General features: G+C 35.1%; 1 protein-coding gene and 1 long non-coding RNA gene across 7 annotated transcripts in view; one reads left to right on the forward strand and one right to left on the reverse strand.

The window, feature by feature from the left end:
* Positions 1-9,352, forward strand: part of LOC145722947 (uncharacterized) — a 33,481-nt gene extending 24,129 nt beyond the window's left edge. The window contains exon 3 of the long non-coding RNA XR_014147521.1: positions 8,937-9,352. This is a non-coding gene — a long non-coding RNA (uncharacterized LOC145722947). The remainder of the gene's footprint in view (positions 1-8,936) is intronic.
* HLTF (helicase like transcription factor) overlaps positions 1-26,494 on the reverse strand; it is a 52,470-nt gene that overhangs the window by 19,843 nt on the left and 6,133 nt on the right. For 4 of the 6 annotated variants that reach the window (XM_081827579.1, XM_081827568.1, XM_081827562.1 and 1 more), the window contains exons 3-14: positions 21,158-21,324; positions 19,309-19,442; positions 18,665-18,762; positions 17,560-17,634; positions 16,779-16,970; positions 14,146-14,241; positions 10,521-10,596; positions 9,346-9,436; positions 7,752-7,831; positions 7,625-7,666; positions 6,472-6,561; positions 4,158-4,255 (exon numbers count right to left, since the gene is read on the reverse strand). In XM_081827579.1, the coding sequence (XP_081683705.1) occupies positions 4,158-4,255; positions 6,472-6,561; positions 7,625-7,666; positions 7,752-7,831; positions 9,346-9,436; positions 10,521-10,596; positions 14,146-14,241; positions 16,779-16,970; positions 17,560-17,634; positions 18,665-18,762; positions 19,309-19,442; positions 21,158-21,324 (1,239 nt within the window). The remainder of the gene's footprint in view (positions 1-4,157; positions 4,256-6,471; positions 6,562-7,624; positions 7,667-7,751; positions 7,832-9,345; positions 9,437-10,520; positions 10,597-14,145; positions 14,242-16,778; positions 16,971-17,559; positions 17,635-18,664; positions 18,763-19,308; positions 19,443-21,157; positions 21,325-26,494) is intronic. The other 2 variants (XM_081827584.1, XM_081827573.1) reach the window with 1 other exon arrangement.

A 26,494-nucleotide genomic window follows, 5' to 3' on the forward strand; every position in this document is an offset into this window, starting at 1 on the left:
CTGAGCCACCCAGGTGCCCAAGATATAAGGAAGTTTAAAAAAAGAAGGGGGAAGTTTAAAAAAAGAAGGGGAAAGTGGGTATAAAAATGAGAAAAGAAATGGGGTGCCTGGGTGGCTCAGTCAGTTAAACGTTTGACTTCGGCTGGCTCAGGCCATGATCTCAGGGTCCTAGGATCAAGCCCCATGTTGGGGGTTTGTGCTCAACCGGGAATCATTCTCTCTCTCTCCCTCTCCCCCTCCCCTAGCTCGTGCTCTTGTTCTCTCAAATAAAATCTTAAAATGAGAAAGAAATAGTAAGTATTATTATTTTAGACATTTAAAATTCTTGGACACTACAGAATGACTGGACACATATATTAGGAATATTTACTTATTTATTTTTAAAGATTTGAGAGAGTGGGAATGTACAAGTGGGGGGATAGGCAGAGAGGGAGAGGGAAGGGAGAGGGAGAGAGAGAGAGAATGCATCCTAAGCAGGCTCTCCGCCAAGCGCAGAGCCCAACACGGCTCAATCCCAGGACCCGGAGATCATGACCTGACCAAAATCAAGAATTGGACACTCAACAGGAATGAGTCACCCAGGCACCCCTACTAGGAAAAATTAAATATTGATCTGTAATACAATGCAGAGATGGACTTTACAAAGTTATCAGCAGATAGTACATGAAGCTATAGGAATGAGTAAGATTTTCCAAGAACAGGCATAATGAGAACAGGCATAATGAGAAAAGGAGGTTAGGGGCAGAACCTACAGAATGGCAGTATTTAAACAGTGGGCCTGTTTTTATTGGGGTAATTTAAAATATTCCAGCAAAGAGAAAAATAAAAATAAAGCAAATGTGGCAGACTTTTGAAATTCTTGAATCTTGTTAAGTAAATGCAGATCTCATTAAAAGTTTTCCTAATATTTCAAAAAAGATACCATGCCTTGGAGGGGGGAGGAGGCAGACTAAATAGAAACCATGGGAGAAAAACAGTGGTCAGAAAGTTGGGGAAGCAACAAAATTGGGGGGCGGGGGAAGAATAGCAAAATTTCAAGAAGGAATACAAGGCTGATTTTTTAACTTGTAATTTATGTTCATTCCCACTCTTTACAGAAAGTTTTAAAGATGGCTTATAAAATAAAACATAACAAAATGCCATTAGAAGAAAAATAAAAGTCAGGGCAGAGGAAAAGACAAAGGGAACTCACTGGACATGGCAACAATGGGGTCACTGAAGGCCTTCACAGTTTCTATAGAGGGTGGGAGCAAAAACCAGACTAGTATGGGCTAAAGAGAGAATGATACCTGAAAGAGTAAAGGCAAAAATACTAAGAAAGGATAAAACATGAAAGAGTAAAGGTGAAAACACAGAGAATTTTATTAAGAAATCTGGTGGAAAAGGAAAAGCGAAAGAATTCAATATGAGCAAACTGAATCAATGGGCTGCCTTGAAGTGGAAGAGAACAAATTTGTGGCAGGATTAGACCTGAAATAGAAAAAAATTAACTTTCTAGAGAAAGAACGATAGTATTGAGTTTCTAGTCACTGTGCTTCAGTTGTGTGTGTGTGTGTGAATAAAATATGTGTTATTTCATTTTCTCTTGGGAAGATAACTTGTCCAAATATCCAGAATAAGTATGTGGTGGAAGTGGGATTGGTATCTTACACCTTTAACTGGACTCTCCCCTATCTGAAGACAAAAAAAGGATGATAAGGTAGTTCTAGCCTGCTCATTAGGGTGCTATGTCATTTACTTGGAGGCTAGGAAGAGAGTAGGTTATTGAGAGATTGAAAAATTCTATTTTTTTAAATTTTTTAAGAGATTTTATTTTTATTTATTTGACAGAGAGAGAGACAGCCAGAGAGGGAACACAAGCAGGGGGAGCAGGAGAGGGAGAAGCAGGCTTCCCGCAGAGCGGGGAGCCTGATGCGCGGCTCGATCCCAGGACCCTGGGATCATGACCTGAGCCGAAGGCAGACACTTAACGACTGAGCCACCCAGGTGCCCCTCTAATTTTTTTAAAAAGATTTTATTTATGCATTTATTTGAGAGAGAGTGTGCGTGTATGTATGAGCAGGGGGAGGGGCAGAGGGAAAAGCAGACTCCCCGGCTGAGCAGGGAGCCTGACTCGGGGCTCAATCCAGGACTCTAGGATCATAACCTGAGCCCAAGGCAGACGTTAAACCAACTGAGCTACCCAGTCACCACACAAAATTCTAATTCTTGACCAGGAATCCATATATGCCCAACCATTCCTCATTCCTTTAAAAATCAGTTTTTTCAAAAAAAAATAATAAAAAAATAAAAAATAAAAAAAAATAAAAATCAGTTTTTTCCATAATCTCATTAGGCAAGACTTTGCCAAGGTTTCCTCTCTGAAGTTTATATTATCTAAAATTTTGTTTTTCATATATAAAATTATAATGAAATACTGATGACCCATTTTTAAAATACATATCCCCAACCCAAGCTCTTAAAGAATCACAGTTCTACTGTTTATACCCCCATTAATACTTGTAAACCTCACCCTGAAACTCATTCTAGTACCCATGTATTGGCCTTCCCCAAATGCACTACATCTCAAAAGAAAGAGAATACTTTTGTTGGAATAAAAAAAAGAGCAAGAAAGAACTAACCCTCACTCTGGTCCTAAGAGGAAAAATGACTCACTAATCAGAAGGTTTAATTTTAAAAAATATATATACCAAAAACTTAAAAAGATAAGAATCGAAGAAGGCAAGAGTACATAAAAGTCAAGAAGTAAAGAAGCATAGAATTTGACAATTAGAGAATAACTACTAATCTTTTCCAAAGCAATTTAGAGAACAAGTGGCAGAAGCCAGATTACAAGGAGTTAGTAAGTAAAATCACAAAGTGAAAATTAAACCCCAAAAGTTATGACAGCAAAGGAAAGGATAAGAGTAGCCAACTTAAAGGTGAGACATAATCAAGAGGAAGTATTTAAAAATGAAAAAGATCCGAGTATGTTTCATGAAAAAGCCAGTAGGAAAAGACTAACCAGGCAAAGAGAAAAATAACATAAAATGCAAAGGTGGGAGAGATGGAATCCTATGTACAGACTGAGGTAATGGTCTTACAAAGACTAGGACCTCTTCCACCTCTGAGATTAGAGGAGGAAAGGTCAGGAGAGATGCAATAACCTTGGACGTGGCAAGAACAGAAGTTCACATCCAGTGGTCTTTATGTTCACAATGCTTCTAATAGAGTAGTTATTTCATTGTAACATGCAGCTTGAAGCTCAAACTGGAAAGGAAACATAACCAAGCTGCTCTTTACAAATAATACATCAAGAGGTTCCATTCCAATGTAATGTTTTAGAATAGAAAAACAATCTGGAAGGGGAAAAAAAAAAAAGACAAAATTTTTTGGTGGGTAACCTTAAAAGCAGAGGCAATAGAATCAGAATGTTGGAGACTATATCCTATCTCCATCATTTATTAGCTGGATGATCTTAAGCAAGTTACTTAATTTCTGTGTGTTTCAATTTGATCACCAAGAAAGTGAGATTAATGGTTGTGAGGACTAAATGAGAAAATCTATGAAAAGAGCCTAGGGAAAAACTGAGCACATAGGAGCTCACTAAATGCTACAAGTTGTTAATATACACAGAAGTTAGTGTAGTTCTTAGAAAAGAGTTTTCAGTAATTCGTAAATGTAGCAGTCCTAAATTATATATCTTTCCTACCTTGTGGGACAGAAATGGCAGAGAAAGAAGTACAAACGTAATCTTATAACAATTAATGATGTTTCTTTCTCTACTATAAATCTTCAAAAAATTACTTCAATTGAGTAAATAAAATCCCAATTCACCTAACAATTATTTTAACTTAAAGTGCTGACCAAGCATTATCTTTCCCAATGATGACTCTAACAATACTTTTTATCATACAAGACTAAAATATAAATCATGTCACATTTTTAAAAGGCTATGAAGAGGGGCGCCTGGGTGGCTCAGTTGGTTAAGCGACTGCCTTCAGCTCGGGTCGTGATCCTGGAGTCCTGGGATCAAGTCCCGCTTTGGGCTCCCTGCTCAGCGGGGAGTCTGCTTCTCCCTCTGACTCTCCCCACTCTCATGTTCTCTCTATCTCATTCTCTCTCTCAAATAAATAAATAAAATCTTTAAAAAAAAAAAAAAGGCTATGAAGACTTACAATCCAGTTGCTTAACACAGAAAGTGGGCAGATGATCAGTGTTGTTCTTGGTCTCTCTTCAACATCAGTTTTCTTTGAACCCTCCACTGCAGATGCTCCTGAAAGAGTGAATCAGTTGAGAGTCTTTAGTTTTCTTCTCATATATATGAAGTCAATAAAGAGATGACAATATGTGCCTTTATGAAAAGAGAAAATAGGAAGAACTAAAATGAAGTAGATAGACTGTTATTTCCAGCCATGATGAAGTAAAAGGAACTAGAGCTTACCCTGTCACTTTGTTATTTTTTACCTTGTCACTTTTAAATCCACACAGTGATTACTTATGGGGGGAGGGAGAGAACTGTGATTGAGAGGGGACACAGAGAAAAAGTCTGGAATATCTCCTGATATGTATTTAAGTTATTCATAATTACTCATTAAAATAACATTTGTTTTATACAGTTTTTGGAATCTGTACTATAGTTAATATGGTAACCAGACTCCAAGATATCCACTTTCTGACAGTCACAACGTCATACAGTCTCCTCCCACACTCTACTAGGGTGACAAATAGGATATGGCAAAAGTGGTGGTGTATCACTTCTAAGATTAAGTTATAAAGGATGCAGTTTCTGTCCTGGGTGCTCTCTCCCTCTCTCTGACCACTCCCTTTGGAGGAAGCCAGCTGCCATGTTGCAACAATACTCAAGCAGCCTATGAAAGGACATGCTATAATTTTATTTTCCATTCCCGTACTGGACAGTATTTACATTATTTCCAATATTTTTCTAAAATAACACAGCAGTGAAAACTACTTTTTCATGGCTACATATCTAGGTGATATATCTATCTTCATTATATTTGGCCTACTTGCTGCTCACCATGGTAATTTATACTCCCATCCATAGTGCGTAAAGAGTTCCTGTTGCTGTACAACCTTGCCTATACATGGCACCCTGTGAGATTTTTAAATGTTTGTAAATATAACAGGTGAAATGGTATCTCTCTGTTCCTTTAATATGATTTTTCCAGTGACTGAACCTGCACAGCTTTCCCTGTTTATTGGTTATGTTTTCTTTCCTTAAACTGTATAATTGTATTCTTAGTGGCTATTCTCCTACTGGACTGTCTTTTTCCAATTGATTTGTAGAGGTTCCTTTTTACACATTCTAAATACTAATCCTTTGTAAGTTACACTTACGAGAAATATCTTCTTCAATCTTATCATTTTTCACCTTGTTTATATTGCACTTTGATGCATGGTAATTTAAAATGTAGTAGAATTTCATCAATTTTTCCTTATGACTTCTTGTGTCAAATTTAAGAAAGCACTATGATTTGTCTCCACTCACTGATTTTTCTTTCTATTCTGCTTTTCTTCCAGAAATGTGCTTATTTTTTTTCACAGCTATGATTTTTTTAAATTTCTCTCTTCTATTATGGCTATGTGCCTGCAACAAGGCACTTTTTGAGAGTGAACTTAATTCTATCTGAATTCTAATTCTATCTCAAAAGAAAATTCCACATTTCTTAAAATTTCTAAAATTAGGGTCAAGAAGTATTTGAAATGCGTATTATCTTCAACTCAATTAATTGTCTGATTCTTAGACCAAAAGTTAGCTCTTTTTTCATCATTCTGTGTTGGGTCAAATATCATCTCCTTAAACAGGTCCCTTTCATCAATCAATATTTCACTATCCTTCTTTATTTTATTCACAATGTCTACTATTTAAAATTACGTGTTCACTTGTGTATGTTTTCCCATCATCAGATATAAGCTCCATGAAATTAGACTTCTGCCTAGTATATCCCCAACATATAAAATACAGGAGACTAAGTTACAGAGATACAATAACTTGTCCCAGATCTCCTTAACCTTAGAGTTCAAACTCTTTCCTTCTCAAATATTTAGATTCTTATATAATGTTTTCCTCTGAACTACAAAATATAAAATTATAATAAAGATCACTAGCGTTCATAAGTAAAAAACAAATTCTACTCATGCCAAGAACGGAATCTTTATTATAATTTAAATAAATTCAAATTAAATTAGGTTTTAAAGAGCCATCAATTGCTCTGGACCTTCACTAGAAGAAAACATTTCTGCTATTCAGATGAGTAAAGGACCTCTTTTCCATATTTTTGACCTAACTAAAATAAACAGAATAAGAAAAGGTACTAGGAGAACACATAAACATGCACTTCCAAGAAAAATGGGATTATCTTTTTCTTTTCTCTACTTTGTAAACTTCTTGCACCATGTTTTCATAACTTCTGTCATTAAAAATTTTTTACACTGAAAAACAAAAGCTAAAAAACCATGAGATTTACTGACCCTTTTTCAACATTCTCCTTTTTGTTGTAGGGGTAGATGAAATAAGTGCACATGCAAACTCTGCATCTTCTTTAACCTTAGAAGATCCTGCTAAAATAAAACCACAGAATCATTAAGATATCTGAAAACTAATTCTCTCCTATGCTTAGGTACAGGTACCTCCTGAGAATAGGAAATAAATACAACACTTCCATACTCCAAATCTTAAGAGTGTATATTATTCAATAAAAACAAAATATCTGGTGACCAAAACTGCCTGACACTAAGCATGTAATTCCAGCTCAAAGAAGGAATATAGTCACTTGTCATGAAGTGTTACTTCTCTTGAAGAAGAGATGTGAAAGTAGGAGCAGCCACATGCAAAGTGATTCAGCTTCCAGGTGGAAGAGTATTCTCAAGGAAACAGGTGTTTGACTTCTAATGATGAGGCTGCCAAATTTTCATTATCAGTTGGTGGTAATGAGTAATTTTCCAAATGCAATACAATTTCTCAACTAATTAGGAATACAGTACCATCCAGTTTACAAGAAAAGAAAATAGTTATGTTTTAAAGATAAGGAAAAAGTAATGATACTGACTGGTTACTTTTACAGCTATATGACAATGCGAACAGTAATATTACCAAGAAGGTGCTCCCACTCAACTTCTGTAATTGTAATTTGTACATATAAGATTTTACTGGAGTCCTTTAGTAAGCAGTAAAAATTACTTTGTTTAAAGTTAGTTTAAATATTTCTTAGATTTTAATTTGAAACTAATCTTTCAATTTGCCTCATTCATTTACCACCCTTAATTAGCTCCAAAAGTAAACAGCAGTCAAGTGTAAGACCTATTACTAAAGAATCCAAGCTAAAGAGATATAAACCTATGGAGTTTTACTTTATTTTTTTTATTTTTTTAAAAGATCTTATTTATTTATTTGACAGAGAGAGAGACAGCCAGAGAGGGAACACAAGTAGGGGGAGCAGGAGAGGGAGAAGCAGGCTTCCCGCCGAGCAGGGAGCCCAATGCAGGGCTCGATCCCAGGACCCTGGGATCATGACCTGAGCCGAAGGCAGACACTTAACCGACTGAGCCACCCAAGCGCCCCTGGAGTTTTACTTTAAAATAATCCTTAAGTGTAGATTATATATACTGAGATTTATATACGTACCTTTTACTCTTTTAGTCTCAGACTGTGCATTTTTCAGTTTGCCTACAACAAAACCAAATACAAAAATGGTCACACTGGGAAATTAGAATATAAGACACATTATCAAATCAAGTCCATTTCATATTACCTTTCATTTTCTGTGGCAATTCACTTGCTTCATTTTCCTCTGAATCACTGCTTTCATTGTACTGGACTGCAGTTTTCCTTCTAAAATATACACAAATTTTTTATCAAACCAAAACAAAATGGGATATGAAAACACAGGTTTAATACATGCACTACATATGCTTCTGTGTTGCCTGGTTTTCGAAAAAATTTCAAGGAAAATTTGACAAGTGAAAGTAAATTTGCTAAAAGCATTTTGCTTTCATATGCAGATGCATTTACTATACAAAATACAGTACCACCATTATTAAATTTGAAAAGGTCAACCATCCTAAAATAATCATTTTTAATACTGAGCTTAATATCTGGCAATTCAAACAAAACACCTATATAAAACTAGAACTAAAAAGAAGTAACTCTTATCAAAAATACTTCTAATATAATGAAATGAGCAGCTAAGATGCAAAAATATAATTCTCTGACAATGAAAAATTTTATGTATTTTGTGTAGAAACAGTACATTACAGTGGTTAAGCACCTAAAAATAATGGACTTTGGAGTCAGACCACCTAGATTCAAATTTCCATTCCCCTACTTATTTGCTATGTGACTTTAGGGAAGTCACTTAATATTCTTCTATGCCTGTTTCCTCTTTTGGAAAACGAATAAAAATAAATTCACTTCATAAGATGTGTTACTACATTCAATGCCCCTAAAATAGTACCTGTTGCACAGTAAACATACATGTATTAACTATCATATATGTGTTAGTTTCCCCCCCCACATCCTCCTTACTATTTCCATGTCCTTTAATCTTATCTGGTCAACCTAACAGTGCTGTTCTCACGCTCATGGTCAGTTAAGAGTTGTAAGATTTGATATCTAGATGAGAAACAGGAGTCCTGGTTTTGTGCTCAGTTTAGATAGGTATTAATGATAGAGAACAATTAACAAAGCCCCAGTTTTGAGATTTTTACTGAACTAGCTAATAGAGACTCAGATTTGTGATCATACCTGCAGATATTATGATAGACAATACAACAAAAAGTCAAGTATTTAGATCTACTTCTGAGGGCAAATGAAATTTACGAAGTTAACAGATTCAAGTTAAATTAGAGGAGCATTATGTATTTTATTCAAATTCTCCCTCTAGTCTACATTAATATAATACTCTCTAAAATAACTTCATCATATCTTATTTCTAAAGGTGAAATGACAAAGAACTGAGATGAGCAAAGAGTGCTTCTATCAAATCATCTAATAGTTGTCAGTTTTCATCTCCTCAAAATATAAAGAAAACTTCTAAAATCAACAAAAACAAAATACTTGGGAGCTAGATCTTAGTTCCTATGTGAAAGAAATAGAAAAGTGGTAGAAAGGTAAGTGATTATTAAAAACTACCAATTCCCTTTTATAGATCAGTATTACTTTTCTTCACCTATAAAATGAGAACACCTACCTGCCTAAATCAGTGATTTTGGAAGTTTCAAGTAACAGAATGAATTTGAAAGAACTATATAACTGAGATAAATGGTCATATCTCTCTCCTACTTATAAGAAAATGGAAAAAGAGTTTAAACAAACATTACATACAATCAAACCATAACAGAGTTTACCTTTTGGGGCGAGAGCTAGACAATTCTGACTTGGGATATTTATTCTTTCCCTTGACATCTGAAATACTGGGTTCTCCACTACATCTAGATCCTTTCATTTCAAAGAAAAGGACAAATATACAGAGTATTAGTAAATTGCCTTGACTAAGAGTATCCTTCTTAAAACCTGGGTTTTCCAAATCAATAGTTCAACTTTTTTTAATATCTTCATTCTTGTTCTTTTCAATCAGCCAGCTCATCTCTCTACCCACTCACCACAAAGGTCTATACCATACTGGATCCTTTACCTAGATTCTTAACTCCTTTGACTCCCAGATGATCTACTTCACAAAGAAAATCGAATGCTATCTTCTATCAACTCCTAATCTTCCTACCTTTCATTCCCTCAATTATCTATATTTTCCATCAACCTTACTTCCTTTCCTTCTAATGCTAATTCACTTACCTATTCTCTTGCTCTCACTGCCCCCACAGAGGCCTACAAATTCTTTCCATGGTACCCAAAAGCTCTTCCTAGCCATGGATTTCTTTCTTAATGCTCCCCTGTGCAAAAAGCCCTTCAATTCTGCCTTCATCTCCAACTATTTTTCTATTTCTATTTCAAACTTAGCAAAATACATAATAGCACACAACTGTTATTTCCAATTCTTCACCTACTATTCTTATCTTAAAATATTTTCAGTTTTGCTCTGCTCTAACCAATCTTCAAAAACTAATTTTGTCAAGGTCATTAACTGCTAAACCAACTATGTAACTGCTAAATCCAGAGATCTCTTTTCATTTCTCCTCTAACTTCAGAATCTGGCTCTAACCTATCTTTCTACCCTTATCTGCTATTGTCCATGCACATTACATTGTAATTACCATAAACTACTCTGAGGTCTCAGAACAAAATACGCATTATGTTGCTATCGTTTTGTTTTGTTTTTACTGCCCTTTCATGTGACTTTTTCTCAAACAAAAATGTTCTTCCCCAGCTTCTCTGACTGGTGTACAACCACCCAATTCCATCATGACCTCCTTGATGAAATTTTTCCTGATTACCAGTTCTCATGAGATTCTTAGAAAAAGAGATCTTAAAATTTTTACATGTTACAAAGCCAGAGCTCGAATTATGTCATCAAACTGGAAAAATTTAAATTAAATATGGGGTCATGTTCAAAAGTAAACTTTACCTTTGATTAGTCCATCTGCCTTTTCACTGGTATTGTTTCCTCCAAGTTTCATAGATTGATCGTTAACATTACACTCCTGGATGAAAAGGCATATTTCTTACATAGCACTGCTGTCAGTTTTAAATAAACTTAAAACGCATCCTTTATACTGCTTTACTTTACATAATAAAGATTACTTAGATTGGTACTCCATTCTGGAGCAATGCGGGGAGGTGCATTAAGTGAAGAGGAAAAATAAACAGATTAAAAATTTTTCACAGGTATCTCAAAAGAGAAAACTAATCAGTCTTTATCTTTTCAAAAGGAATACAAATGGCAAAACTCAATTATAAATGGCATATAATTACTGTAAGAAACACTGAACATGAAATAGAAATTTACTTTAGAATTAAAAGGAATTCTCGGGCGCCTGGGTGGCTCAGATGGTTAAGCGTCTGCCTTCGGCTCAGGTCATGATCCTGGAGTCCCGGGATCGAGTCCCGCATCGGGCTCCCTGCTCCTTGGGAGCCTGCTTCTCCCTCTACCTCTCTCTCTCTCTGTCTCTCATGAATAAATAAAAAAAAAAAAAAAAAAAATCTTTAAAAAAAAAAAAAAGGAATTCTCAAACTATAAGCTTTTAACCAAGAGTCCCTACTCAGTAAATAACTTATCTTTAATGAGGCTGCCATTGCCATCCTTGCTCTCTGGAATTCCCAGGATGGGTAGCTCCAATAGTACAGGGTCCAGAGTCCCTCCTATCATACTCTATTAGGGATTTTCTTGCCAACCCTGACTTCTTCTTTTTCCCTTCATGTATATCCCTTTGTTTCAAAATGAATCTATATATCTATATCTATCTATATATATACACACACACATGAATAATATACACGTGAATACCAAAACTTCTGTAAAAGTAAAAATTTACATTTCTTTGTAAAAAATGTTTACATGAGTCTAATAGGGCAGGGTTCCTCTAATCTTTAATTCTTAACTTCATTCTGTAGGTACGAATAACAAACGCCAATTGGGCTGAATTTAATTCTTCCCATTAAAAAAAAAAGTAGGTGATTTAGTCATATCGAGTAGAGATTAGGACTTGGGGGGCAGGAGTACAAAGTAATTTTTGCTGAGATTGGGATAAGAAAGGATAATTTGATTTTAGTATTAAAAAAGTACATTTGAAACATCTTATAAAATCCCACCAGTTAAGTTTTACTAAAAATGTAGGTGAAAAGATCCATTCCCTTCTAAAGGTATGAGTCTAACTAAGCTGAAAGTTTTAAATGTAACGTATCTAAAAATATGTAACTAGGAGTTATTTTAGGTAATTTTTTATTTGTATTTTCAGAGCTCAGTATATTTTATTTATTTTTTTTTAAATTTTTTATTGTTATGTTAATCCCCATACATTACATCATTAGTTTTAGATGTAGTGTTCCATGATTCATTGTTTGTGCATAACACCCAGTGCTCCATGCAGAACGTGCTCTCCTCAATACCCATCACCAGGCTAACCCATCCTCCCAGCCCCCTCCCCTCTAGAACCCTCAGTTTGTTTTTCAGAGTCCATCGTCTCTCATGGTTCGTCTACCCCCCCGATTTCCCCCCCTTCATTCTTCCCCTCCTGCTACATTCTTCTTTTTTTTTTTTCTTTCTTAACATATATTGCATTATTTGTTTCAGAGGTACAGAATATTTTATTTTAATCAATGCCAAATATTTACATTATTTAAGACTGCATAGCCATTAAAAAATTATTAAATACACTGCAGTCCAAAGTTGCCATTTTTATTATGGCAGTATTACACCTTTCTTTTTTTTTTTTTACAAGCCAGACAAATGATTTTATTTTTTTCTCCAAGTTTTCATTTAAACTCTAGTTAGTTAACAGTATAATAAGTAGTTTCAGATGTAGAATTTAAGTGATTCATCACTTATATCCAATACCCGGAAGAAATTGATATTAAAAATGCTTTCCATCAAATGTTCTACCTTACTTCAATAATTAGTTCAACCATTTATATTAAACAACATGCAAAAAAGAACCTAATAGTTTATCCACAAATGATGTCCATTACATTACTCTTTTTTATGAAATGATTTTGCTCAGCAAGTTTTTTCTTCAGAGTTCAAAATTAAACCTTCTACAAAGTCCAACCTATCAAGTCATATTACACTCCAATCTAATGGAACTTAAATCAATGACATTTCACTCTGTAAGCTTGGAATATCTAAATCTATTTAAAACCGTGTAATATTTTTGTTGCAATAAATTCTTAGCTGGAAATCACATTTTCAGCCTCAATTTCAATAAATGCGACAAACCAGATATACTAACACCTTCCTGCTACCTAACACCTTAAATGCATGGCTGATTTTCGGGGGACAGAGTGTGGGGGAAGGCTTTCCTGATAACAGATAATTTTTTAAGCTGATAATTGCTACTGAAGCTGTAAGTAGTCTTAGGTGGTGGTGTTCTGTTTTAATAACAAAATGTAGGAAGCACAGGATGTAAAGTATCAAACTACTCATGGTAAGGAATTGAATCTCAGATATTTGACAAGAGAGTTAAACTCCCAACAAAAGTACAAAGAAGGAAATGCAACGAAGGTGCAGAAATTAATAAAACAGACTCTTCATAAGCAGTGGCAGGAAACTGATACGCAGCCTCTTTGAAAACTAAAAAAATTAGAACAGCAGTACAGAAAAGTCCAGAGGTATTTTGCATATACCTTTTGCTCAGTTATTCCCTAATTTAAGTTCTTTGAATTTTAAGCTGAAAATGGAAAATAACTGTTTCATTCTAATAACATTTACTTTCCCCATAAAACTAATTTTTTTAATTCTTAGAAATGGAGCATAAATATATGATGTTTATATGCCATATGTAAAAATATATATAAATTAAATATCAAGAAAGTCACCCATGTTATCATCACTAGGACATAATTATCACTATGTATGACTACATTCAGACTCAGACATACATAAATACGCCTTTCCAAAATGAGGCTTAATTCTATTCAAAATGTGTCCCTGGCCTTTTTTTTTAACTAAAAAATATCATAAAAATAAGTGTTCTTCAAAAATAGGATTTTATAGTTGCAAAATATTAAATTTTAAGGCTACATAATAACATAACTCTTAACCTTACTGTGAGGAGTTTCTTTTCTGCCTTTAAATAATGCATAGGGGGAAAGTTTGTACTTTTATCTCTGGAAAAAATGGATTTCTGATGACTTCCTTCCTTCCATTATTTTTTTTAAACAAATTTATTTTTTTAAGTAGGCTCCACACAGGGCTCATACTCACAACCCTGATATCAAGACCTGAGCTAAAATCAAGAGTTGGATGCTTAACCAACTAAGCCACCCAAGCGCCCCTCTGATAACTTCTTTAGTTTCTCTGAAGTGGTATTACTGAATCACAGATCATAAACACTTTTAAGATTTTTGATACATATTACCCAATTACCCTCAAGAATGTAGTACACAATTTTCACTCTTTTCAGCAACACGTAAGAGAGGCCATTCAGCATTTCTCTAAAAACACTGGATGTATTATCAATTTTTTGGCAAATTATTTTTCAATGACAAAATTAAAATGAACCAGAGACTTTGGAGAAAACACACTAATACTTTACCTTCTTCAGCTGACTTTTTTTAATTCTTTCAACAGGAAGAGGTTTGCCATCATGGAAGTTGGTAAGAATTACTGCAATGGCTGTCAGAGTTTTGCCCTTTAAAGATGTTTTTAAAAGACAAATGGTCAGACTCTGAAACTCAACTGACCAGAGAACATTCCAAAACCAATTGTAAAATCAAATGGGCAAATATCATATAGCATTCAAGGCCACAGAAGCATACTATTATATTAAATAATCTATGTATTAATAAAAAGAATTCTGTTGATTAAGAAATGCTTTTGCACACTGTATTACTAAGAATTATTAAATGGTTTACTCCATAAAATACTATAAGCATCCGTGAGAAATATGATTCTACTGGAAGACTGCTGGTTATAAGATTTTATGTTTAACCCTGAACTAATAACTTTATCATCAAACTACAACTTGCTTGCCATGTAGTTCAGAGCTAATTTAAAATGATTAGTAATTCCAGTATGCACATGAGATAATCATTTTATTAAATTTCATTTAAATACCACTGTAAAACTTAAAAGCTTTAACTTATCAACAAAGCATAAATGATGTATTTCTTGTGCATTTTTCTTAAATAGAAGCATGTAATTTTTCATTACTTTCCATAGGTGAATTTATAATTAGCAACACAGAAATAACTCTTTGGCAATTTTAAAACAGTTAAAGCAGCAGTTTCCTAAGTGTAGCCCATAGGTCCTAGAGTTTCCCAGGACCCTCTCAGGAGTATGTACAAACCTATTTTCATAATACTGCTAAGGACTAAGCAGCTGGCAGTACATCATACTAGTGGTCATTGTATTCTTAGCTGCCAAATACTTTAAAAAAAAAAAAGCTAGTTTTAAGAATACTTTATAAGAATATTCTTGATGAAGCAGGACACATGAATTTTATTAAATCTTGCCTCAAGTACACACGTAAATATTCTAAGTATAACAAGAAGGGAAGAACACATAAAAATACTTTTGTTGCACACCAAAATATGACGGTTATCTAGAGAAAAATGACTTGCGAGACTGAGGTTACAAGCTTAACTAGCACCATGCATCACCATGCATCATCATTTTTTCATGCATCACTATTTTTACTTGAAAGAATGACCAACAACCAGTTATTCATGACTGAGTGGCAGACTTTTTTGAAAAATGAACAAAGTACAGCTATTTTCAAGGGAAAATAATTGACAGATTTGTTGTAAATGATAAAATCTGAACTTTCAAGCAAAAATTAGAATGTTGGAAAACTTGTATCTGACACCATGAGCACAGCAGCTTCCCAAAATGCAAATGCCTACTAAAATTAGCAGTAATATCAAAGAATATAAACTTTTGATACTATATAATGAAATGCATCAACATCTGGCAGATCTGTGTAACTCAATGAACCAATATTTTCCAAATAAGCAATGCCTGATGTTATGAAATCATGCATGAGCGCAATATCCATTCAATGTGCAAGTCCAGCAATGGATTTTAATGCAACAGAGTACAAAAGCTCAGATACAATTTTTAAGTTCGACATTATAACTGTTAACCTTTAATAAACTAATACTTGCTTAGTTTTGTTGTTGTATCAAAGAATTATACAGTTATCTAAAAAGACTACTTTTAGGGGCGCCTAGGTGGCTCAGTTGGTTAAGCGACTGCCTTCGGCTCAGGTCATGATCCTGGAGTCCCGGGATCGAGTCCCACATCGGGGCTCGTTACAATCTTCTGCTTCTCCCTCTGACCCTCCTCCCTCTCATGCTCTCTGTCTCTCATTCTCTCTCTCGCAAATAAAATAAAAATAAAAATAAAAATAAAAAAAATAAAAAGACTACTTTTAAAATACTCCTCCCATTTCCCAACTACATATCTGTGTGAGGACTAATCCTTATGTACCTATACCAAAACACCTTATCACAACACACTGAATGAAAAAGCAGTTATGAGAACTCAGAATTCATCTCTTAGGCCAAACATTATAGAGATTTGCAAAAATGTAAAACAATGCCAGTCTTATCAAAATTACTTTTGTTTTGGAATAGTCCCTTTTCATTTAAAAATATGCTATGTATGTTAATAAGTAATGAGTTTATTATTTTTAAATTACTAACTTAAAAAATTTTGTTTTAATATCTAATACTATAAATATTGATATAACCCACAAATACAAAAAGCTCTTTGGGATTGTCAAAAATTTATAAAGAGTATAAGGGTTATGGAGACTAAAAAGTATAAAAACTGCTGGTATAAGGAATCATAAATGTATATTTAATACTCTGTATATCACAATACTGTGACAGAATACAATTTCATGTAACATTGTTGTCTCTTCCTTCTTTTTTTAAAGAAAACCCATGAAAGATAAGCTACCTTGAATTTCAAAAGAAAATTGAGAAATACGTTTATACATTATTGCTAATTAACTTAATTGTACCTTAACCAAATAAACCGAAACAAAGAAAACGTAGCCTCATTTTAAGTGCAAGACACAGAGAAAACTGTTCTATACCGAAAGTGAAATCTAGTTCCACACCAGCACCAACATATTCCTATCTCTTTCTACTTCGAAATTACTTTCTATAAAATTATAATTACAAAATAAAATTTTATTAACTCAAGAAAAAAAATAATTACCAAACCCATATCATCAGCTAAAATTCCTCCATGGACATTTTCTGGTCGGTCCTTCTCAGAAAAATTTGTTATTGTGTTATAGTATAAGTCACTTCGCTGTTCCCAAAATGGTGGAAGGTCTTTACTGTTTTCCCGTGAAACCATCCAAGCTAGAGCTTGTTTTTGATGTGGAAGCAATGGTGTTTCAACAGCCTATAAATAAAAGGAATGTCTTAAATAGAAATTAAACCAGTCCTTTTTCTCCATGCAGATTCTGGAAAACAGTTCATATTGTGCTAAAAACTGTACAGATTAACAGTGTATTTTAAAATTCCAAATCGTTTTAAATAAAAAATATTGGGGGTGCCTGAGTGGCTCAGCTGATTAAGTGTCTGACTTGATTTTGGCTCAGGTCACGATCTTGGCGTCGTGGGCTTAAGCCCCCATAGGGCTCCGCACTCAGAATCGGCTTGAGATTCTCTCTCCCTCTGCCCCTTCCCCTGTCTCGCTCTCTCCCTTTCTAAATAAGTCAAATATTGGGCGCCTGGGTGGCTCAGTCGTTAAGCGTCTGCCTTCGGCTCAGGTCATGATCCCAGGGTCCTGGGATCGAGTCCCACATCAGGCTCCCTGCTCCGCGGGAAGCCTGCTTCTCCCTCTCCCACTCCCCCTGCTTGTGTTCCTGCTCTCACTATGTCTCTCTCTGTCAAATAAATAAATAAAATCTTAAAAAATAAATAAATAAATAAGTCAAATATTTTTAAAAATTAAATAAATAAATAAATAGGAAATATTGGCTCAGTACCTCAGCTGGTTCCATTTCATGAGTTTTATCATCTTCTTTTAAATCTTCAAACAATTTGTCAAATTCTGTTTTAAGCTACAACAAATAGCAACAAGAAACATCATGAAACAAACCAATTAAAATAATTTCACTTAATTCAGAGTTTCCAAATCATTTAATTAACAAAAAGATTTGAATACCAAAAGTTACCTAACATATTCTTTGAGTTGCTACATTGCTTACTGAAGGCAGAATGAATAGGTGCTTTAGGTGTAAGAGGTTGTGTTACAATCAAAATACGGAAGAGATTAAATCTAGAGTTTGTCACAGCTGTCACAAATCTATATATAACACTGGGCAAGAGACTTAACCTTTATGGCCTATATCTTATTCTTATAAAATGAAAGGGATAATTTAGAGTGTCTCTAAGGTTCCTTCTACCATTGAAGTTCTATGATTCTATTAGTTGTATTCAAAACATTCTGTGAGATCCTACCAGGTCCATTTATTTGACTTTTTTTTTTATGTCAATGACACTTCATTTACTATTACTGCAAACAACTTGTTAGGTGCTACAAAACATTAATAGATGATTTTAATCTTATGCTAATTTAGTTGGTTCTTTAAACTGATCTAATCTAATTCTATAGCAACATGTATGTGTTATAATTACTTTTATAAATCAGCACACGAATACAAAGCAGTAGCTCAGAAGAAATCAGGCTAAATCAAAAAAGTTAGAGAGTAACCTGGGGTTTACCCACCAAACACAGGCTCAAGCCTTACAAATAACGAGCAGGTAAAATATGGTAACTACAATTAGAAGACAAAAAGGCTAACAGAGATTCTCAGGGTCCTGGGATCAAGCCCCATGTGGGGTTCCCTGCTCAGCAGGGAGTCTGCTTCTCTCTCTCCTTCAGCCCCTCCCACCCACTCTTGCTTGCTCTCGCTTGCTCTCTCTCTCAAAATCTTTAAAAAAAACTTTTTCATATATATTCTACAGTGTGTTTCATAACTTAACATACCTGAAGATCACAAGTACTAGCACATACATCTTACTCTTTTAAACATCAATCTTCAACATTTAAAATTCACTTTTAGATTACAAAATGAAAAAGAAGCATACCTGCTCAGTTGTCATCTGTACTGCAGCATGAACTGGCATACTATAGCTTGGTCCAGCTCTTCCAGAGCCCCAACTACTTTCTAAACTGAATCCTAAAGCTGTAATTTACAAAATGAAAAGAATAAAATCACCAAATGAATTATCTTTTAGTAACTTTTAGTTGTGTTCTAAATATATTTTAAAAATTTTTTAAAAACTAATAGTCATTAAAAAAATACATTATTAAAATAATGCCACATTTTTTAACAAACTCTTGCCAAATAAATAATACTTCTTCATTCCCTATTGGGAGATTCTTTTTGTCTATAATTTATCAGACGAAGTTTAAAATCAGGGATTTTAAACCAGATATTAACACTGGGGAAAATTAGGGAGGAAATACAGGACCTCTTTGTATGTATGTGTGCATGTGCATGTTCTCTCACACACACACACACCCCCTCCTATGAATCTATAATTATTTCAAAATAAAGAGAAAAAAAAATCAGGGATTTCCTTAAAAAGATTCCTAAGAAAAGTTACAACTCAGAGCCTTCAACACAAATTAGCCAAACAAACTCAAATTATTTCTCAAGAGAAGAAATGTTTTATAATTCCTGCATCTTACAGTAGCAAAATAATAGGAGCTTAAACTCTAAACTTACTTTTTGGTGCAGGACCCAATTTAAATCCATGTTTCTTCAACTGATCTAAAACCGCTTTTCTATTTTCTTCTTTTCCCCAAAAAGTCATATGGAGAGGCATGGTAAAAGCATTGTTTGCACCAAAAGGAACAACCCTATTATATTTGAGGAAAAAAAAAAAAAAAGAGAAAATTAGAACTGTTATTTTTTACTTCCATTAAGAATATGACTATTAAATATTGTAAGCATCACTGGGGTGCCTGGGTGGCTCAGTTGTTAAGCATCTGCCTTCGGCTCAGGTCATGATCCCAGGGTCCTGGGATCGAGCCCCACATCGGGCTCCCTGCTCCACGCTTCCCCTCTCCCACTCCCCCTGCTTGTGTTCCTTCTCTCACAGTGTCTCTGCCAAATAAATAAAATCTTTAAAAAAATAAAATAAAATAAAATAAAAAAATATTGTAAGCATCACATTCAAATTTTGCAAGGAAGTGAAATAAGGAACTATTAGGCAAACTAGAAAAACAGAAAAAGTACAGGGAATAGGATCAACAACAATCAGTTTCTGTTCCTCTGTTTTGGGAACAGAAAGTCAGAAGAAACTGAAAAGATGGAATAAAGCCGGGTAGCCTATAACTGAGATTATAAGATAGGTACAAATAATAAGTTTAATTGAAAGGGAAAAGCTTTCACTAACAGAACCACTGATGGTAGCAACACATTCTGGGAGAATGGGGAATGATTTGCAAGAACTACATCTGACCCTTAACAACATGGGGTTTTGGGACACTGACCCCCTATGCAGTTAAAAATCCACATATAACTTTTGATACCCTAAAAACTTAACTACTAATAGCCTGTTGTTGACCAGAAGCCTTACCAATAACATAGTCAATTAACACATATTTTGTAGGTTATATGCATGATAGATTGTGTTCTTAAAGCTAAAAAAAAATTAACAAAATCATAAAGAAGACAGAGTACATTCACAGTAGTGTACTGCATTTATTTTAAAAAATCTGCATTTAAGTGGTCCCGTACAGGTCAAACCCATGTTCAAGGGTCAACTATATTTATGATCCAGGATTCACTAAAAATTTATTCTCAATATCCAAAAACTTTAATGAACTGAGAATGGAGAAAACAAGTAAAGTAAGAAGACATTACTGAGCATTTGTCATCCAACCTCACCTTTTCATATTCTAAACATTCCATACTTAAATTGAGATCACAGACTAAATGCCTGAAAGAGAAAAAATGGTAACCAAGGAGACTGGGAGTTTTAAAAAAAGGAAGAGGTGGTAGAACTGGGAGAATACAGGCCTTGCCTAAAGCAGCAGCTGCTACTCTGCTCCAGTCAACTGATGTTCTGTGCAAATGAAGGTCAGATCTTCCATTTGTCAAGAGAAATCTTCATAAATAATTTTCAATTAGGGAAAAAATTAACCTATATAAAATGCAGAATATCCAGATATTTGGATATTGGAAATAAATGAAAAATTATAAAACACTATGTAGGCAAAATGAAACTCACCTACATATGATCACAGGCTACTAGCTTACAACCTTTGATTTAAACAAACACTTCCAAACTCCCAAATCTATGCACTAAAAGGTTTGGACACATGGTATGGATTTCCTAATATTTGAGCCAAAATCTATTATTTTCCATGGTAATAATTTAGTAGGAAAGTAAGGGAATAGTTGTTTCATGGCTGGGGTAGTAGAGGCAGATGGGAAAAGAATTAACACATTTATTGAACACATACTAAAGGCATAGTGATAAAAGTTGTCAGGGCAACTATATAGCCTCTTAACAAATTCAAAGATCACAACTTATAATTATTAAAACTAAACTCTGAAAGTACATTACCCTTCAATCTGTGCCAATTTGTTGTCCATGATATAGGCCAAAGCAGCTGCAAGATCTTTCTTTAAATGGCCAACCTGATTTCCATTGACATTGTTTACTTTAATTGCATTCTTATCATAGGGGTTATTGGGCTCTCGTTGTAACGCAACCATTTCATTATTATTAACCTAATAAAATAATAAACAGATAATATTATAAATAATAAACATACAATAGGAGCTTTCTTCATTAAACTTTATCTGAGCTTTCCATTTATTTTTTTAATACTTACTTAAATAACAGCATATAAGAAATGTAGATTTTCTTAGACTCATATTTGTATACTAATATAAAAAATATATTTCATAATGTTTTTTACAGTATTTTTTAAACTTACATTCACTGGGAAGTTAACAAATCCTTGATATCTGAAAGATACAATCAAAACTAAATAAAAGTTTCACACTAAAATTTTCAACATCATAACTTCCGAAAACAGGTGATCTTTATTGAGTGCTTATTATGTGCCATTGTTCTAAGTACATTACCTAGATTTGACTTTTCAAATCTTCACAACTCTATCAGTAGGTACTATCATTACCCCCATTTTACTGATGAAGACACTAAAGCACAGAAAAGTTAAGTAACTTGACCAAGGTCATAAAGCTATTAAGTAGCAGAACTAGAATTTAAATCCAGGCAGGCTGGTTCCTAAGGCTGATTTCTCCAGGCTCTAAAAGGGGAAAAAGATATTAATTATAAGTCAAAATGGAATGAAATTAAGAAAATATATCCAACCTTCAATTCATGCCATTCTGATTCTACTAGATTAAAAGTTGCCTGAGGGTGATGTCACTGAAAATAGAAGACTTAAAGGACTTCTGAAAATTCTCTCTTCCATAATGGCAATGAAAAAAATGGCAGAAATTGTCAGAATCAACTTTTCCAGACATCTGGAAACCAACCAAAGAACTGCAGAAACCTGGAGGGTGTTAGTTCAAACAAAACAAAACAGCTAAACATCAGTGTCCTAGTCCCATCTCCAACTCTCAGCTGCATGATAGCCTTTAAAAATAACCTGCTAAAATTCTTGGTGCAGTCTAGTAGTCACCAAAGGGAGTGCAATGGAACAGAATCTTTCAAAGATTCATTCCTAAAGAATTGTCATTATTTGACCTGTATGATGGTTCTCCAGAATATCCCCACTTGCAAAGTGATTTCTATTTGATCTCTGAGCTCATCCAATACAAAAAACCCTCCTCGGGTGGGTGTTTGTTAGAAACAATTTTACAGGCAACGGGTAATAGCTGGGGCAAACAATACAATAACCAAAAGGATTAAAAGGAAAGCCGGGGACTAAGATGTCCACTAAGGCTTTGAAAAGCTCCAATATATTCCTGGGAACGTAGAAGGCCATATTCAAGCAGAGGGCTGTATGCGTGCCCGGGGCTGTGCATATGATCAGGAAAAGACCTAAGAAGACCGTAAGCTCACACCTCTGGCTAAACTTGAGGCTCTGAACTAGCAGGACATTAAGGTTAAGGAAGAACTGTCAACTGAAGGAGTGCCCCAAGTGCATACAGATCCCCACAGTAAAGACTGATAGATTTACTGGTTCTAGTTTAATCATAAGCTGACCATTAAGCTAACCAAGTACAGACATCAGTAGATTTTACAGGGTTAATTCAGGAAAATCACTAAACAAGCAACAATTTCAAAATCAGCAACAACAAACAACCCTGGAGAGGGAGAAGAATCTAATTTTTACAGTTGCCACATTATTTAAAATGTCTACTTTTCAACAATAACAACAAAAGAGACACGCAAAGAAATGAGAAAGTATGGTTCACTCATAGGAAAAAAACTATCAACTGTCCCTGAGGAAGCACAGATGTTTGACCTACTAGGAAAAAAATTTAAATTTTAAGTATGTTCAAAAACCTAAAGCAAACCATGTCTAAAAAACTAAAGGAAAACATAAAAACTATGTCTCACCAAATACAAAGTCTGTTGTCAAAAGTACAGTAAAGTAAAAAAAAAATTCACTAGAGAGGCTCCACAGCAGATTATGTGAAGGCAGAAGTTATCAATGAAGATGAAGACATTAGATGGGAGTCTAAGAACAGTTACAGAGTCTGAGGAATATATAGAAAAAAGAATGAAGAAACATGAACAGGCCTCAGAGATCTGTGGGACGATAGCAACCATATCTAAGATACACATCAGTCTCAGAACGGGAGGAGAAAAAAGGGTAGAAAGGATATTTGAAGAAATAATAGCTGAAAACTCCCCAAATTTGATGAAAAACATTAATCTACATATCTTAGAAACTCAACAAAGTCCAAATAAACTAAACTTAAAGAGATCTAAACCCAGACACATCATAATCAAGGTGTGGAAAAAAATGTTGAAAGCAACAAGAGGAGCAACTCCTTATTTATAGGAGGATCCTCAATAAGATTAACATGATTTCTCATTAGACAGCATAGAGGCCAAAAGGTAGTGGAATAACTTTTCAAAGTGCTTCAAAAAAAACTAAAGCCAAGAACTCTATATCTGATAAAATTACCCTTCAAAAGTATAAGAGAAATTAAGACATTCCAGTTAAACAATAAGAAATCACCACCAAGACCTGTCCTATATTAGAGAGAGAACTACAGGCTGAAATCAAAGGACTAGACAATAACGTGAATCTACACAAAGAAATAAGGACTACAGGTAAAGGTAATTAGATAGGTAAATATAAAAAGTATAATTTTTTTTGGTTGTAACTTTTTTCTCCTACCTGAATAAAAGTGCATAAAACAATTATAAATCTGTGTTGATGAGCATACACTGTAAATAAAGATGTAATTTGTATGTTAACAGCACAAAGGAATGGGGGAAGAGGGAAATGGAGCTATCTATAAGCAAAATTTTTGTATGCTATTGAAATTAAGTTGGCACTAATCCAAACTAGATTCTTATGAATTAAGTTATTAATTGTAATTCCCCAGAGCAACAACTAAGGAAACAACTCAAAATATATAGTAAAAGAAATGAGGAAATTAAAATGGCACACTAGAAAATATTAACGCAAAAGATGGCAGTAATGAAGGTTAGACCCAAGGGCCACATATTGTATGGTTCCATTCTATGCAATGTGTAGAGTAGGCACATCCACAGAAATAGAAAATAAATGAGTAGATATCAGGGACTGAGGAGACAGAGTAATAGCAAGTGATTTCTAAAGCGTACAGGGTTCTTTCTGGTGTGACGAAACGTTCTGGAACCAAACAGTGGGGAAGGTTGCACAACCTTGTGAATAAAAACCACTCAACTGTACTTTAAAAATGGTGAATTTTGGGACACCTGGGTCGCTCAGTTGGTTAAGTGTCTGCCGTCAGCTCAGGTCATGATCCCAGCATCCTGGGATAGAGTCCTGCATCAGGCTCCTTGCTCAGCAGGGAGCCTGCTTCTCCCTCTGCCTGCCCCTCCCCCTGCTTGTGTGTGCACGCTTGCGTGCTCTCGCTCTGACAAATAAATTTTGAAAAATCTCTAAAAAATAAAAATGGTGGGGCGCCTGGGTAGCTCAGTCGTTAGGCGTCTGCCTTTGGCTCGGGTCATGATCTCAGGGTCCTGGGATTGAGCCCCACATCGGGCTCCCTGCTCTGCGGGAGGCCTGCTTCTCCCTCTCCCACTCTCCCTGCTTGTGTTCCCTCTCTCGCTGTGTCTCTTGCTGTCAAATGGATAAAAAAAATCTTTAAAAAAAATAAAAATAAATAAAAAAAATAAAAATGAATTTTATGGTAGTGAATTATCACCTTTTTAATTGCCTGAAAAAGACAAAGGAATGCTGCTTCAAACCACCACCACCATCTGTCTACTTTTTCAAGATTCTCTATAGCCTGACCAGTCAGATTATCAGACAGATATTCCTCTCTAGCCCTTTGGAGATATTCATAAAGCACAGCTCTGTTCTCTCCCAGTCCCATCCTTTCTGCCAATGCCTGTAAGCATGATCTTTTTTTAAACTAAATTATGCAAATCCCAAGAAATACATAACCCCAAAAAGTTAGGTAAAAAAACTTACTTTTTTTAGATTTCATCTCAAACAAAATTAGATAATTTTCTTTTATTGTAATAAATCATCACTTATTAAAAGTAGGTAACTGTGATTTACTACAGATGATAGCTAATTACTGTTAATAGATAGTAGATAATAATTAATGATAGAAGTTAAAATAGAATACATATAGACCAAAATGCTAGAGACTATAAAAACAAAGAAAACAAGGTCTGAACACCAAGACAGAAAAGGACGTATTAAAAAATATTAAAAACAAAAAAAAGAGAGAGAATTACAACTAATTATAACAATGTATTTTTTTAAGGTTTTATTTATCTATCTGACAGAGAGAGACACAGCGAGAGAGGGAACACAAGCAGGGGCAGTGGGAGAGGGAGAACCAGGCTTCCCGCTGAGCTGGAGCCCGATGTGGGGCTCAATCCCAGGACCCTGGGATCATGACCTGAGCCGAAGGCAGATGCTTAATGACGGAGCCACCCAGGCGCCCCATAACAATATTTTTAGAATAGGAAAGAAATAATCTACCTTATTATAAATACTTAGACATGTCAAGAAATAAAAAATTTAACCATAAGCTTACAAAAACACGTTAAAAAAAAAACATTTAAAAATTAGCAATGCCTGGGGCACCTGGATGGCTGTCGGTTAAGCCTCTGACTCTTGACTTCGTTTCAGGTCATGATCTCAGGGAGATCCAGCACCACACAGGGCTCTGTGTTCAGCAGGGAGTCTGCTTCTGTCCCAGGCTCTCCCTCTGCCCCTCCCCGTTCAGGTGCAAGCACTTGTGCGCGCTCCCTCTCTCAAATAAATAAATAGGGGCGCCTGGGTGGCTAAGTCTGTTAAGCATCTGCCCTCAGCTCAGGTCATAATCCAGGGGTCCTGGGATTGAGCCCCACGTCAGGCTCCCTGCTCAGCGGGGAGTCTGCTGTTCCTTCTCTCTCTGCCCTTCCCCTCTCTCCCCCACCCACTGGTGCTCTCCCTAACTAAATAAATAAAATCTTTTTTTTTTTTTTAAAGATTTTATTTATTTATTTGACAGAGAGAGGCAGTGAGAGAGGGAACACAAGCAGGGGGAGTGGGAGAGGGAGAAGCAGGCTTCCCGCTGAGCAGGGAGCCCGATGTGGGGCTCGATCCCAGGACCCTGGGATCATGACCTGAGCCGAAGGCAGACGCTTAACGACTGAGCCACCCAGGTGCCCCAAATAAATAAAATCTTTAAAAATAAAATAAATAGGGGTGCCTGGGTGACTCAGTCACTAAGTGTCTGCCTTCAGCTCAGGTCATGATCC

Source organism: Leptonychotes weddellii, chromosome 1, assembly GCF_054177405.1.
Source record: "Leptonychotes weddellii isolate Sample4059 chromosome 1, ASM5417740v2, whole genome shotgun sequence".
NCBI classification, from domain to species: Eukaryota; Metazoa; Chordata; class Mammalia; order Carnivora; family Phocidae; genus Leptonychotes; species Leptonychotes weddellii.